The sequence below is a fragment of the Lissotriton vulgaris genome, chromosome 12, assembly GCF_964263255.1.
Source record: "Lissotriton vulgaris chromosome 12, aLisVul1.2, whole genome shotgun sequence".
NCBI classification, from domain to species: domain Eukaryota; kingdom Metazoa; phylum Chordata; class Amphibia; order Caudata; family Salamandridae; genus Lissotriton; species Lissotriton vulgaris.
Window position 1 is genome coordinate 464,177,554 of NC_141700.1, and position 16,392 is coordinate 464,193,945.

Genomic DNA, 16,392 nt, shown 5'->3' on the forward strand with positions numbered 1-16,392 from the left:
CCCCAGCTGTCGTGCAGCCAGTTGTGTCAGATTTAGATGGCCAGCCAGGGGTGGCATAATACATGCTGCAGCCCCTGGTAGGCCCTGGGTACACCTATGCCCTGAGTTACAGGGTCTGATAAGGTGGCCCAGTACATATTGGTAAATGCACCTAAGGTACACGTGTCAATTTAGTGAGAGAACAGCAAGGCTGTGGGTCTGATTAGCAGGCCCACAGCCAGAGAAGTCGTAAACCAGTGAAGCAAAAAGCAAAAATCTGGGGTGATCATAGGATTGCAGACCCTACTCTCCTACATGACCCCCCCCCCCCCAAACTTTGGGACAATAAACTAACCTTGACCAGGTGAGTCTTCTTGCTCTAAGTGGAAATACCTGGAGAGCCCATCTGCATTGCCATGATCAGTGCCAAGTCTATGCTCCACTGTAAAATCCATCCCCTGTAGGGAAATGGACCACCTAAGCAGTTTGGGGTTTTCACCCTTCATCTGATTTAGCCACAAGAGGGGCTTATGGTCGGTCTGAATCTTGAAATGAGTGCCAAACAAGTATGGCCTCAGTTTCTTCAGGGCCCAAACCACAGCAAAGGCCTCCCTCTCAATAGCTGACCAATTTTTCTCTCTGGGGGTCAGCCTTCTGCTAATAAAAGCAATTGGCTGGTCATGACCATCAAAATTCAGCTGAGATAGAACAGCTCCCACACCCAACTCAGAAGCATCTGTTTGGACAATGAATGGTTTGGAGTAGTCTGGACTCTTAAGGATAGGGGCTGTGCACATGGCCTGCTTTAGGTCATCGAATGCCTTTTGACTCCCTGCTGTCCACTGAACTTTCTTTGGCATCTTTTTGCTTGTCAGGTCATTAAGTGGAGTCACAATTGATCCATCATTTCTGACAAATTTCCTGCAGTAACCAGTCAGGCAGAAGAAAGCTCTAACCCGAGTCTGGGTGGTTGGAGGAGCCCAATCCTTGATGGATTGTATCTTGCTCTCCAGTGGCTGAACCTGGCCTCCACCTACAAGGTGGCCCAGGTATACAACCTGTGTCTGCCCTATCTGGCACTTTGTGGCCTTGATAGTGAGACCTGCTGCGTGCAGTGCCTCTAACACTTTCCTCAGGTGGACCAGGTGATCCTCCCAGGTGGAACTAAAGACAGCTATATCATCAAGATATGCTGCACAGAAGTCATCCAGCCCAGTGAGAACTTGATTCACCAGCCTTTGGAAGGTGGCAGGTGCATTTTTCAAACCAAAGGGCATTACCACAAACTGATAATGCCCACCAGGGGTTGAAAATGCTGTCTTGGGCTTGGCATCCTCAGCTAACCTGATTTGCCAATACCCAGCTGTCAGGTCAAATGTACTTAAGTAGTTGGCAGAAGCCAATCTATCTATCAGTTCATCTGCCCTTGGTATTGGGTGGGCATCAGTCTTAGTGACTGCATTGAGGCCTCTGTAGTCTACGCAAAACCTCATTACTCTCTTTCTTACCACCCTGGGTGTGAGGCTTTGGCACTAGAACTACTGTACTAGCCCAAGGGCTATCTGAGGGCTCAATGACTCCCAGCTCCCAACATTTTCTGCACTTCAGTTTTGATGCAGTCTCTGACATGATCAGGCTGCCTGTAGATTTTACTCTTAACTGGCAGGCTGTCACCAGTGTCAACCTCATGGGTGCACCAATTGGTTTGACTGGGTGTCAGAGAGAACATATGTCTAAAGGATTGAAGAACTTGTTTGCAATCCTTTTGCTGATGTTCAGAGAGCCTGCCACAAAAGACAACACCATCTACTGACCCATCATCAGGGTTCTGAGTGAGCAGGTCTGGGAGAGGGTCACTCTCCTCCTCCTGTCCCTCATCTGTGGCCATGAGCAAGCTCATGTCCTTCCTGTCGACATATGCCTTGAGCCTATTCACATGGAGCACCCTGAGGGGGCTCCTGGTAGTTCCAAGGTCCACCAGGTAGGTGACCTCTCCCTTTTGCTCAATGATTGTGTGGGGCCCAGTCCATCGATGTCGCTTCCCCCTCTTGCAAGACCTTCCTTGCTTCTTGTTAGACGGACCGGAAGGGTCGGCCGAGGATAAGGGGAGAGGTCTCCGGGGAGAGCCATCTCCAGCGATCGTACAGACAAGTAACTTCCCCCCGACAGATGGACACCACACCAGGATAAGGTTTAACGATACTTTATAAGCAATTCTTTAAGTACGGTGAAATGATACAAGGAGGTCTGGACTCAGGGGTCCCCTCGGTTCTGGTCTCTGGATTGGGAAAAGGGGTAGCGGGACAGTCTTGTTACCAATAGATGGAAATAGCTCTCAATCCTCGAGCTCGGCGTTCTAGATGATCGGGCCGCGGCGGAGCCAGCAGGTCCCGGGATGGACGAAGGAAGCGACGGTCCGCGGCGGAGCCAGCAGGTCCCGATGGAGATGGTAGTTACAAACGGTCCGCGGCCACGCCAGCAGGTCCCGACGACGATGAAGGTTTACGAAGGTTGCGGCAGCGCCAACAGGCAGGACGATAGTTCGCAAGGCAGAGCTACGGCAGCGCCAATAGCCCGTCAAGGATGAGTTCTTCTCTGCGTCTCTCGACTCCAGGATACAACTGACTTCCTGCTCTGGAGCTGCCCCAGTTATAGGGCTGGTGCCCTTTGATGTCCGGACCCTCGCACTTGGAGGTCGGGGGGTCCGGGATGAAGGAGTCCAGACACCCAGCAGGGGGGTGGAGCCAGCGCCCGGGGAGGTTGTGGGCGAGCGGTACCTGGCGGGGGAGAGCCATCGACACCTCTTTCTCCCATTGACCTGCCAAGTAGTCCGCTCACCTCCTGGGTGGATGGTGGTGCCGGGATGTCTGAGGCCTGGCCAGGCCCAGGGTTGGGGTCGATCGGGGGCCATGCGGCCTCGTGGTGGAGTGTCCAAGATGGCGCCCAGGCTGGGCGCGCGGGCCAGTAGTGGATCGGGCCCACGAGGTCGATATGTTCAGAGGCAAGGGTCCCGGAGGGGACGGAAAACGTGAAGTGGTGGTGTGTGACACTTGAGGGGCCGGGCTCGGGCCTGGTCGGGCAGAGGGGGAGCGGCCCTTCACGTGGCCTGTCCAACACTTCTGCTTTCGCTTCTGGAGGTAGCTGGTACCGGAACGGTGCAACATCAATCAGCTGATGAAAACCTCCGACATCAGCATGTGGAGAATCCACCAGATCCGGACTTGGAGATGGAGGGTCTGGAATGACGTAATCATACCACTCAGAGGCCTGATCATCTCTACCCTCCGAATCATGATCTTCATCCGAGGAATCATCCTGAGTGTCAGCAGGTCTGGAAGGCTCTTGTGGAGTCGATGTCAGTGGTTGAAGAGACTCCTGAGGTGGTGATACAGGAACAACCGTTGAGGCCGGTGCCATGACAGGCATGCCGTGCGCCACATGAGCTGGAGCAGAGTGTGAAGCCTTAGACTTATAATCTTGCAGCATATTATGCAGGTCCTGTAGGAAAGATGATGGTACAGTAACCATCTCTTGACCAGAGTATTGCTGTGGTTGGGCAGCATGACGTTCATAGCCCTCCACTTGGTCATATCCTCCGTCTGAGTCCGTTTCTTGGCATTTAACCAGCAGTTGAGAGGGGCTGTTGACATAGCCATTTGAGTCCTGATCCTCCTCTTCAGACTCATCCTCATCGAACAGTAGAGCTGGAGGAAGAGGGGTTACCCTCCTGGGAGAGGTCATGTCCGGGGTAATCCTGGTCATGGAAATTGTGATCCTCTTTTCCGATGACAAAATAGTCGACGGTCCAGTTGACGATGCAATTGAGAATGCAGCCGTCGTCTGCTTCGACACAAAAACACTCGACGACGGGATGGGCGTCGTCGATGAGACTGTCGACATCCCAGCCGTCGTCGTCTTCAATGTTGCTTTCGTCGAGGCTCTCGTCGACGACACCCTCGTCGACGATGCTGTCGTCGCCGACGCCTTCGGCGACTATGCCGTCGTCGGCGAGTCCCTCGTCGACGCTGCTGTATCTGTGATAGACGATCCCGTCGTCGATTGTCCCATCGACGAGCCCGTCGATGGAACCAGTTTCAGCTTCTGTTTCAATTTCTTCGTCGACGGACGACTTCTGTCAGAAGAATGGGAAGAGGGCTTCTTGAAAGCTGGATCAGTCTTCAACACTTCAGTAGGCGTAGATGGTCCTACCCTCTCCTTTTCACCTTGGTGAGGAGATTTGCCTGGACCCTGGCTCTCAGAATCACTGGGGATCTTTTTTGAGGCCTTAGAAGGACGCTCCACAGAAGGAGGAGAGCCCCTACCCCTTTTTACTGACCACCTTCAGGAAGATGCCGATGCCGAATCCTCACTGTCACTGGAGACAGTATCCTTCCTGGATGTCAACTTCTGGAGCCATGTCAGAAGCCTACCCTCACGGTCCCGGAGGGTCTTAGTTGAAAAGGTGCTGCAGATCTTACAGTCCGCAGCCTTGTGGTCAGGATAGAGGCAGTAGATGCAATCCTTATGCTTATCCTCAATGAAAAGCCTTTTCTTACCACAGGTGGAACATGGCTTGAAACGGGCTTTCTTCTCGTCAGACATCCTGGAAGGATCAGCAGACAAACTGAAGAGAAAACTGAACAAAAATGGTGAAGAATAAACTCCTGAAGAGTAGATTGAGCAGAGCTCAAAGAAGACTCCCTAAGCACAACGTGCGGTAGAAAATCTGAGGCTCTGAGGTTCCTTCAGGAGGGTTCTAAAGGGGGAGGCTCTTCTGATTGGCTGATGCCTAAGTTTGGTCTCTTTTACACAAAGAGAGTGATGGGCTACAAAAGGGAATGAGGCCTAGGCCTTTTTCCTTTCTCTTTTGTCCCTACTGCTATGTTATTTTTGTTACCAAGACTCCCATTCCAACGACGGGGAATGATACAAAAGCATGGTAATCTATGAAAGTTCCAATACTGGGGCAAACCAAACTACTTAATTATGTCGAAGTATAAATCGAAAGCTGTAACGAAAAGTCAGAAAGGGGAGTTTGGCAGAACATGTTTTATTTGGAAAACCAAGAAACTTCAAGAGTGAAACAGATTAGCATGAAAAGACCAACTAGGAAAATTGCACACATTCACTTACTTGTCTGCAAGCGTATTCACACTGGTCGCACTTATAGCGTTTCTCGTTCTTATGAGACTTCTGATGTTGGATGAGGGCATATCGCTCATGGAACACAGCATCACAATAACGACACTTTCTTCCTAGCTCAATATAGGAATGCTGTTTTCTCAAATGGACACCTACATGTAAGACAAAAAGAAGCGTTCCAATCTATCCTTTGAGCAAATAAAGAAACATGTGCAAGTACTCTCCTTTATTTAGTGATAGGATTTGTATTTTGGATCAACATTTTATCATGCTGATTTTGCCTTTTCATCCCCAGGTTGGGTTGTCTTCTCTCAACTAGTCTTCACATACATATCATCGAACTGCTCACTTTACTTAATCGAAATGACTTTGCCCACAATAGTGGTTTAACTCCTCCGCTACCTATTTCTATAACATGTGCCTGTAGTTCTTAAGAACATCTGGCTGTTAAAGATCAAAAAAATTAATGGATATTAGTCGGAACAGTTATACTACTGAAAATCACCATTGATGAGTATCCCCTGGAATAGAAGTTACTAACCTGCAAACTGCAGTTATCCAGTATTGGTATCCTTGTTTTTTGATCCAAGAGAACTCCAGAAAGCGTATGCTAATTATAAGACTCAAAAATTATTTTGACCTCTTACAACATGTCATAAGAGGTTCTCTATCCCATTTTTGTTTGTTTGTCAGGATGAGTATGTGGTTGATGTCCCCTCTAAGTAGCAAGTCTCACAGCGAAGTTTTACTCATGAACACCTTTTAAAACATCTTTATGAATATTGTTTAAGTAACGCACACGTCCCTATGACCCGCACCCTAGTAATTTATTTGTTGTTTCACCCACAGGTCCAATTTTGACCTTCATTAAAGAGTAGACATACGTCACTCTCTGCACAGAACTCACCTGGTCCTGAAGAAAGCCATACCGACCTTTTTAGGCGACACAAGGCTGAAACATGTCGACCATTGTTTAAACACCAGAGGATGGAATATGTATGAATCCTAATTATTTCTAAAAACGTATTCTGCCATATCCTCAACCCACAATTCAATCCCGGACAATACAATTTTATTTTTCCTGGCATGATTGGATTGCTTTTTAAATAAATTCACCCACACATCACCCATTATCACTAATCACTACTGTTTTTAACCTAGGGTGTTCTCCTCCAGGTGGAGGGTGCATACCAACTGACCCCATGATTCTGCACAGACGTGTAAACGAAGGTGGAGAACCAACATATACCGCCCATACCACCATTGCTACACATGTATGGGGGTCTTTTACCAAGGGTCATTCCAGTTAGAACTGTACCCAGGTTATACAGGACAAGTGATCCCCCCAACCCCCCTCTTTTTTGATTAGAAGTACTTGAAGCCAAGGAACTTGGTGGGATCACAAGCATTCCTTCTCCCCATTTTTGATTGCTACATCCTTCATAGATTCACATGCAAGAATCATTCCCTGTCGTTGAGATGGGAGTCAAACGGTAAAATATTCAAGCAGTGCTTTTAAGATTTCATAGGCTATAATGGCCTTAAGCCATGTCAATAGTAGCCTATGTCCTTTTTAAACAAGCATTTACAATGCAATGGTGTCGCATTTGGAAAAGTTAGAGTTATTGGCATAGTAAATGACAAAATTTGTATTTAAGTGTTGGTTTTGAAAACAGATAAATACATGGCATTGTCATTTACATTGCCATTAGCTTAATCTCTGCAGTCACTCTGCACTCTCTAGCACTCTGCACTCTCTAGCACTCCCTACTCACTCTGCACTCTCTAGCACTCCCTAGAACTCCCTACTCACTCTGCACTCTCTAGCACTCCCTACTCACTCTGCACTCTCTAGCACTCCCTACTCACTCTGCACTCTCTAGCACTCTATGCACTCTGCACTCTCTAGCACTCTCTATACACTCTGCACTCTCTAGCACTCTATGCACTCTGCACTCTCTAGCACTCTCTATGCACTCTCCAATCCCTATGCACTCCCTATGCACTCTCCACTCACTATGCACTCTCCACTCTCCACTCCCTATGCACTCTCCACTCTCCACTCCCTATGCACTCTCCACTCCCTATGCACTCTCCACTCTCCACTCCCTATGCACTCTCCACTCCCTATGCACTCTCCACTCCCTATGCACTCTGCACTCCCTATGCACTCTCCACTCCCTATGCACTCTGCACTATCCACTCCCTATGCACTCTGCACTATCCACTCCCTATGCACTCTGCACTCTCCACTCCCTATGCACTCTGCACTCTCCACTCCCTATGCACTCTCCACTCCCTATGCACTCCCTACTCTCCACTCCCTAGGCACTCTCCACTCCCTATACACTCTGCACTCTCCACTCTGCACTCCCTATGCACTCTCCACTCCTTATGCACTCTCCACTCCTTATGCACTCTCCACTCCCTATGCACTCTCCACTCCCTATGCACTCTCCACTCCCTATGCACTCTCCACTCCCTATGCACTCTCCACTCCCTATGCACTCTCCACTCCCTATGCACTCTCCACTCCCCACTCCCTATGCACTCTACACTCTCCACTCCCTATGCACTCTACACTCTCCACTCCCTATGCACTCTACACTCTCCACTCCCTATGCACTCTACACTCTCCACTCCCTATGCACTCTACACTCTCCACTCCCTATGCACTCTGCACTCTCCACTCCCTATACACTCTCCACTCCATATGCACTCCCTATGCACTCCCTACTCTCCACTCCCTATGCACTCTCCACTCCCTATGCACTCTACACTCCCTATGCACTCTACACTCCCTATGCACTCTACACTCCCTATGCACTCTACACTCCCTATGCACTCTACACTCTCCACTCCCTATGCACTCTACACTCTCCTCTCCCTATGCACTCTCCACTCCATATGCACTCCCTATGCACTCCCTACTCTCCACTCCCTATGCACTCTCCACTCCCTATGCACTCTCCACTCCCTATGCACTCCCTATGCACTCCCTACTCTCCACTCCCTATGCACTCTCCACTCCCTATGCACTCTCCACTCCCTATGCACTCTCCACTCTCCACTCTCCACTCCCTATGCACTCTACACTCTCCTCTCCCTATGCACTCTACACTCCCTATGCACTCTCCACTCCCTATGCACTCTCCACTCCCTATGCACTCTCCACTCCCTATGCACTCTCCACTCCCTATGCACTCCCTACTCTCCACTCCCTATGCACTCTCCACTCCCTATGCACTCTGCACTCCCTATGCACTCTCCACTCCCTATGCACTCTGCACTCTCCACTCCCTATGCACTCTCCACTCCCTATGCACTCTCCACTCCCTATGCACTCTCCACTCCCTATGCACTCTCCACTCCCTATGCACTCTCCACTCCCTATGCACTCCCTACTCTCCACTCCCTATGCACTCTGCACTCCCTATGCACTCTCCACTCTGCACTCCCTATGCACTCTGCACTCTGCACTCCCTATACACTCTCCACTCCATATGCACTCCCTACTCTCCACTCCCTATGCACTCTCCACTCCCTATGCACTCCCTATGCACTCCCTATGCACTCCCTATGCACTCCCTACTCCCTATGCACTCTCCACTCCCTATGCACTCTCCACTCCCTATGCATTCTACACTCTCCACTCCCTATGCACTCTCCACTCTCCACTCCCTATGCACTCTACACTCTCCACTCCCTATGCACTCTACACTCTCCACTCCCTATGCACTCTACACTCTCCACTCCCTATGCACTCTACACTCCCTATGCACTCTACACTCTCCTCTCCCTATGCACTCTCTACTCCCTATGCACTCTCCACTCCCTATGCACTCTCCACTCCCTATGCACTCTCCACTCCCTATGCACTCTCCACTCCCTATGCACTCCCTACTCTCCACTCCCTATGCACTCTCCACTCTCCACTCCCTATGCACTCTGCACTCCCTATGCACTCTCCACTCTGCACTCCCTATGCACTCTGCACTCTCCACTCCCTATGCACTCTGCACTCTTGTTGGACAGGCCACATGGAAGGCCGCTCTCCCCCAGCCCGACCCGGCCTCAGCCCGGTCCCGCAGGAACCACACACCACTCTTGCACGGCCTCCGTCCCCTCAGGGACCCCTGCCCTCGAGTATGTCAACCTCGTGGGCCCGATCCACTGCCCGTCTACGCGCCCATCCCGGGGCGCCATCTTGGACACTCCACCACGTGGCCGCCTGGCCTCCGGCCGACCTCAACCCTGGGCCTGGCCAGGCCTCAGACATCCCTGCACCACTCTCCACCCAGGAGGTGAGCGGGCTACTTGGCAAGTCAATGGGAGAAAGAGGTGTCGATGGCTCTCCCCCGCCAAGTGCCGCTCACCCATCGCCTCCCCGGGCACTGGCTCCACCTCCCTGCTGTGTGTCTGGACTCCCTCATCCCGGACCCCCCGACCTCCAAGTGCGAGGGTCCGGACATCAAAGCACACCAGCCCTATAACTGGGGCAGCTCCAGAGCAGGAAGGCAGTTGTATCTTGGAGTCGAGAGACGTAAAGAGGAACTCATCCTGGACGGACTACTGGCGCTGCCGTAGCTCTGTCTTGTGCACCATCGTCCTGCCTGTTGGCGCTGCCACAGCCTTCGTAATCTTCATCACCTTCATCGTCGTCGGGACCTGCTGGCGTGGCCGCGGACCGTTGTAACCGCCATCTTCACCGGGACCTGCAGGCTCCGCCGCGGACCGTCGTTTTCCTTCGTCCATCTCGGGACCTGCCTGGCTCCGCCGCGGCCCGATCATCTAGAACGCCGAGCTCGAGGATTGAGAGCTATTTTCCACTCATTGGTAACAAAGACTGTCCCGCTACCCCTTTTCCTAAGCCAGAGACTAGAACCGAGGGGACCCCTGAGTCCAGACCTCCTTGTATCCATCATCGTAACCTAAGAATTGCATATAAAGTCTCGTTAACCTTCAAACTTGTGTGGTGTCCGTCTGTGGGGGGGAAGTTACTTGTCTGTACAGTCGTTGGAGACGGCTCTCCCTGGAGACCTCTCCCCGTAACCTCGGCCGACCCTCCCGGTCCGTCTAACAACTCTCCACTCCCTATGCACTCTGCACTCCCTATGCACTCCCTACTCTCCACTTCCTATGCACTCTCCACTCCCTATGCACTCTACACTCTCCACTCCCTATGCACTCTGCACTCCCTATGCACTCTCCACTCTGCACTCCCTATGCACTCTGCACTCTCCACTCCCTATGCACTCTGCACTCTCCACTCCCTATGCACTCTGCACTCTCCACTCCCTATGCACTCTGCACTCTCCACTCCCTATGCACTCTGCACTCTCCACTCCCTATGCACTCTGCACTCCCTATGCACTCTCCACTCCCTATGCACTCTCCACTCCCTATGCACTCTCCACTCCCTATGCACTCTCCACTCCCTATGCACTCTCCACTCCCTATGCACTCTCCACTCCCTATGCACTCTCCACTCCCTATGCACTCTCCACTCCCTATGCACTCTCCACTCGCTATGCACTCTCCACTCGCTATGCACTCTCCACTCGCTATGCACTCTACACTCACTATGCACTCTCCACTCACTATGCACTCTCCACTCCCTATGCACTCTCCACTCCGCACTCCCTATGCACTCCCTACTCTCCACTCCCTATGCACTCTCCACTCCCTATGCACTCTCCACTCCCTATGCACTCTGCACTCTCCACTCCCTATGCACTCTCCACTCCGCACTCCCTATGCACTCCCTACTCTCCACTCCCTATGCACTCTCCACTCCCTATGCACTCTCCACTCTCCACTCTCCACTCCATGCACTCTGCACTCTCCACTCCCTATGCACTCTGCACTCTCCACTCCCTATGCACTCTGCACTCTCCACTCCCTATGCACTCCCTACTCTCCACTCCCTATGCACTCTCCACCCCCTATGCACTCTGCACTCCCTATGCACTCTGCACTCTCCACTCCCTATGCACTCTCCACTCCCTATGCACTCTCCACTCCCTATGCACTCTCCACTCCCTATGCACTCCCTACTCTCCACTCCCTATGCACTCTACTCCCTATGCACTCTCCACTCCCTATGCACTCTCCACTCCCTATGCAATCTCCACTCCATATGCACTCCCTATGCACTCCCTACTCTCCACTCCCTATGCACTCTCCACTCTCCACTCCCTATGCACTCTACACTCTCCACTCCCTATCCACTCTACACTCTCCACTCCCTATGCACTCTCCACTCCGCACTCCCTACTCTCCACTCCCTATGCACTCTCCACTCCCTATGCACTCTCCACTCCCTATGCACTCTGCACTCTCCACTCCCTATGCACTCTCCACTCCATATGCACTCTCCACTCCATATGCACTCCCTACTCTCCACTCCCTATGCACTCTACACTCTCCACTCCCTATGCACTCTACACTCTCCACTCCCAATGCACTCTCCACTCCCTATGCACTCTGCACTCTCCACTCCCTATGCACTCTCCACTCCATATGCACTCTCCACTCCATATGCACTCTACACTCTCCACTCCCTATGCACTCTACACTCTCCACTCCCTATGCACTCTACACTCTCCACTCCCTATGCACTCTACACTCTCCACTCCCTATGCACTCTCCACTCCCAATGCACTCTCCACTCCCTATGCACTCTACACTCTCCACTCCCTATGCACTCTACACTCTCCACTCCCTATGCACTCTACACTCTCCACTCCCTATGCACTCTACACTCTCCACTCCCTATGCACTCTACACTCTCCACTCCCTATGCACTCTACACTCTCCACTCCCTATGCACTCTACACTCTCCACTCCCTATGCACTCTCCACTCCCTATGCACTCTCCACTCCCTATGCACTCTCCACTCCCTATGCACTCTCCACTCTCCACTCCCTATGCACTCTCCACTCTCCACTCCCTCTGCACTCTCCACTCCCTCTACACTCTCCACTCCCTATCCACTCTACACTCTCCACTCCCTATCCACTCTACACTCTCCACTCCCTATCCACTCTATCCACTCTACACTCTCCACTCCCTATCCACTCTACACTCTCCACTCCCTATCCACTCTACACTCTCCACTCCCTATCCACTCTACACTCTCCACTCCCTATCCACTCTACACTCTCCACTCCCTATGCACTCTCCACTCCCTATGCACTCTCCACTCCCTATGCACTCTCCACTCCCTATGCACTCTCCACTCCCTATGCACTCTCCACTCCCTATGCACTCTCCACTCCCAATGCACTCTCCACTCCCTATGCACTCTACACTCTCCACTCCCTATGCACTCTACACTCTCCACTCCCTATGCACTCTACACTCTCCACTCCCTATGCACTCTACACTCTCCACTCCCTATGCACTCTACACTCTCCACTCCCTATGCACTCTACACTCCCTATGCACTCTCCACTCCCTATGCACTCTCCACTCTCCACTCCCTATGCACTCTCCACTCCCTATGCACTCTCCACTCCCTATGCACTCTCCACTCCCTATGCACTCTGCACTCCCTATGCACTCTGCACTCCCTATGCACTCTGCACTCCCTATGCACTCTGCACTCCCTATGCACTCTCCACTCCCTATGCACTCTCCACTCCCTATGCACTCTCCACTCCCTATGCACTCTCCACTCTCCACTCCCTATGCACTCTCCACTCTCCACTCCCTATGCACTCTCCACTCTCCACTCCCTATGCACTCTGCACTCCCTATGCACTCTCCACTCCCTATGCACTCTCCACTCCCTATGCACTCTCCACTCCCTATGCACTCTCCACTCCCTATGCACTCTCCACTCCCTATGCACTCTCCACTCTCCACTCCCTATGCACTCTCCACTCTCCACTCCCTATGCACTCTGCACTCCCTATGCACTCTCCACTCCCTATGCACTCTCCACTCCCTATGCACTCTCCACTCCCTATGCACTCTCCACTCCCTCTGCACTCTCCACTCCCTATGCACTCTCCACTCCCTATGCACTCTCCACTCCCTATGCACTCTCCACTCTCCACTCTGCACTCTGCACTCTCCACTCCCTCTGCACTCTCCACTCCCTCTGCACTCTCCACTCCCTCTGCACTCTCCACTCCCTCTGCACTCTCCACTCCCTCTGCACTCTCCACTCCCTCTGCACTCTCCACTCCCTCTGCACTCTCCACTCCCTCTGCACTCTCCACTCCCTCTGCACTCTCCACTCCCTATGCACTCTCCACTCTCCACTCCCTATGCACTCTCCACTCTCCACTCCCTATGCACTCTCCACTCTCCACTCCCTATGCACTCTCCACTCTCCACTCCCTATGCACTCTCCACTCCCTATGCACTCTCCACTCCCTATGCACTCTCCACTCCCTATGCACTCTCCACTCCCTATGCACTCTCCACTCCCTATGCACTCTCCACTCCCTATGCACTCTGCACTCCCTCTGCACTCCCTCTGCACTCTCCACTCCCTCTGCACTCTCCACTCCCTATGCACTCTCCACTCCCTATGCACTCTCCACTCCCTATGCACTCTCCACTCCCTATGCACTCTCCACTCTCCACTCCCTCTGCACTCTCCACTCCCTATGCACTCCACTCCCTATGCGCTCTCCATTCCCTATGCGTTCTCCATTCCCTATGCGCCCTCCACTCCCTATGCGCCCTCCACTCCCTATGCGCCCTCCACTCCCTATGCGCTCTCCACTGCCTATGCACTCTCCACTGCCTATGCACTCTCCACTCCCTATGCACTCTCCACTCCCTATGCACTCTCCACTCCCTATGCACTCTCCACTCCCTATGCACTCTCCACTCCCTATGCACTCTCCACTCCCTATACACTCCATATGCACTCTCCACTCCCTATACACTCCATATGCACTCTCCACTCCCTATACACTCCATATGCACTCTCCACTCCCTATACACTCTCCACTCCCTATACACTCCATATGCACTCTCCACTCCCTATACACTCTCCACTCCCTATACACTCCATATGCACTCTCCACTCCCTATACACTCCATATGCACTCTCCACTCCCTATGCACTCCATATGCACTCTCCGCTCCCTATGCACTCTCCACTCTGCACTCCCTATGCACTCTCCACTCCCTATGCACTCTGCACTCTCCACTCCCTATGCACTCTGCACTCTCCACTCCCTATGCACTCTGCACTCTCCACTCCCTATGCACTCTGCACTCTCCACTCCCTATGCACTCTGCACTCTCCACTCCCTATGCACTCTCCACTCCCTATGCACTCTCCACTCCCTATGCACTCTCCACTCCCTATGCACTCTCCACTCCCTATGCACTCTCCACTCCCTATGCACTCTCCACTCCCTATGCACTCTCCACTCCCTATGCACTCTCCACTCGCTATGCACTCTCCACTCCCTATGCACTCTCCACTCCCTATGCACTCTATGCACTCTGCAATCCCTATGCACTCTCCACTCTGCAATCCCTATGCACTCTCCACTCTGCAATCCCTATGCACTCTCCACTCTGCACTCCCTATGCACTCTCCACTTCCTATGCACTCTCCACTCCATGTGGAGTGGTGTAGCTCACTGGTTAGAGGCGGCAGATGCGGAAGCAGAGGACGGCCCGGGACCAGGGTTCAATTCCCGATGCGGCAGGGTCGTGGACCAGGGTCAACGGACTCGATAATTCTCGCCTTGGTGCCTACTCTAACCAGGGATCACACTCGGCAACTCTGGGCATTAGCTTGCCTTATCTCCACAACGGCCCCCCACATACGCCGGGGAACATAAAATACTAACCACTTTACAAGCGGAGTTTAAGACAAAAGTTAGGATCATTGGCTAGGTTTTTAGATTCAACCTCATCAATTGGAAAACAGTGGTATTAAAAATAGGCATTTTTATGTTGCATTTTTGGACCTCAAGACAGCGTGTGACCCAATACCACATCAAAAACTAGGTGTTTGGACAAAAAGGGGTTCCTAGCAACCTCTTTTTGATTCTCAAACTACACAATGAAAACTATCCAAAAGTAACAAGCATGTACAATGCAATGGTCTCATCTTTGTTAAAGCTAGAGCTATTGGCATTGCTGGGGGCGCTAGAGGGCGCACAAGCGGAATGGCCGCCTTGAGGTGAGGCTCCCGCTGCCTGAGACAAATGTCCAATATTTATCCTACCATATAGTATTCTCACTGGATACCACGTAGGGAACAAGAAGTATTCACTGTTCCTCAGCTGCGGCGAACGTTTGGGACCGATCACATGCTCCATGCCCGATAAACGAGAGCAGGAAGATTCACCGGCAAAGGCGCCGGAGCGGAGGGTTGCTTGCTGAGCGGCATCTGATGACAGTATGGGTCGCGGCTCGCCACGAGGCAGGTAGGCCTTGAGAACTGGCGGCGGACAGAGAGGGGCTGGCACCGGGCGAGCTAAACCGGGCATAAGGCTTCGAGGGGGAAGCGGGAGAGGCGCCCCCCCTCACCCCCCTTTCGAGGCGGAAGGCAGTGCAGCAACCCCTCGTTAAGGCATACAAGGGACCCGGCGCACTGCGGCCACGTCGGCCACCGGGGTGATTTAGACGCCGAGTGCCAAGGGAAGCAGGAGATCACGTCCACCCCCCACAAGACGCGGGGCACCACAGAAGAAACTGAGGCGACGAACGGAGCACAGAGCACAACAGCTACATTGGACACTGGGGTTAACCCGCACAAGGTACCGAGTGACCCACGCAGGGAATTACTGTTGTCTACAAGAGGAGGCCCTGTGCTCTGAAGGAGCGAAGTGCGCCATTAACAATCGGCTGACTGGGTAAAAAGCCAGGATTCCGGGACTGGGGGCACAACAATTATATCTGCCGGATTGAGCCTCTGCAGCGGGTGCACTCGCATTGGGGCCATTGCTGCGCTATAAGCCTCCGGATCAAATATGCTACTTACCAGTATGCATCTGTTCTTGGCATGTAGGGCTGCTGACATTCATATCTGTGCATAGATCGCCGCCTAGTGTTGGGTCCGGATGATTGCACATTGTTGTCCTGGAAGAGTTTTCGAAGTATCACGAGATAGCTGGCTCCTCCCCTGGACTACAGTGCGCATGGGCATCGACTCCATCCCCAGATTGTTTTTAGCCATTGTGGCCAAGATGGAGTGAAACTCAGTGAATGATGACCATGCTATGAGTATATGTGAATACTGCAGCTGCTACAGGCGCCGGGGAGGAGGGCGGGCGATATGAATGTCA

At 52.4% G+C, this 16,392-nt stretch overlaps 2 protein-coding genes across 2 annotated transcripts in view; one reads left to right on the forward strand and one right to left on the reverse strand.

Moving 5' to 3' along the window:
* Positions 1 to 16,392, reverse strand: part of CTCF (CCCTC-binding factor) — a 713,286-nt gene that overhangs the window by 326,711 nt on the left and 370,183 nt on the right. Inside the window, exon 8 of the mRNA XM_086945216.1 lies at positions 5,113 to 5,273. Coding sequence (XP_086801342.1) covers positions 5,113 to 5,273 — 161 coding nt within the window. The remainder of the gene's footprint in view (positions 1 to 5,112; positions 5,274 to 16,392) is intronic.
* Positions 12,284 to 16,392, forward strand: part of LOC147676786 (uncharacterized) — a gene marked incomplete at its 5' end in the record, with an annotated part of 37,015 nt that continues 32,906 nt past the window's right edge. The window contains one exon of the mRNA XM_086946518.1: positions 12,284 to 12,998. Within this exon, the coding sequence (XP_086802644.1) occupies positions 12,284 to 12,998 (715 nt within the window). The remainder of the gene's footprint in view (positions 12,999 to 16,392) is intronic.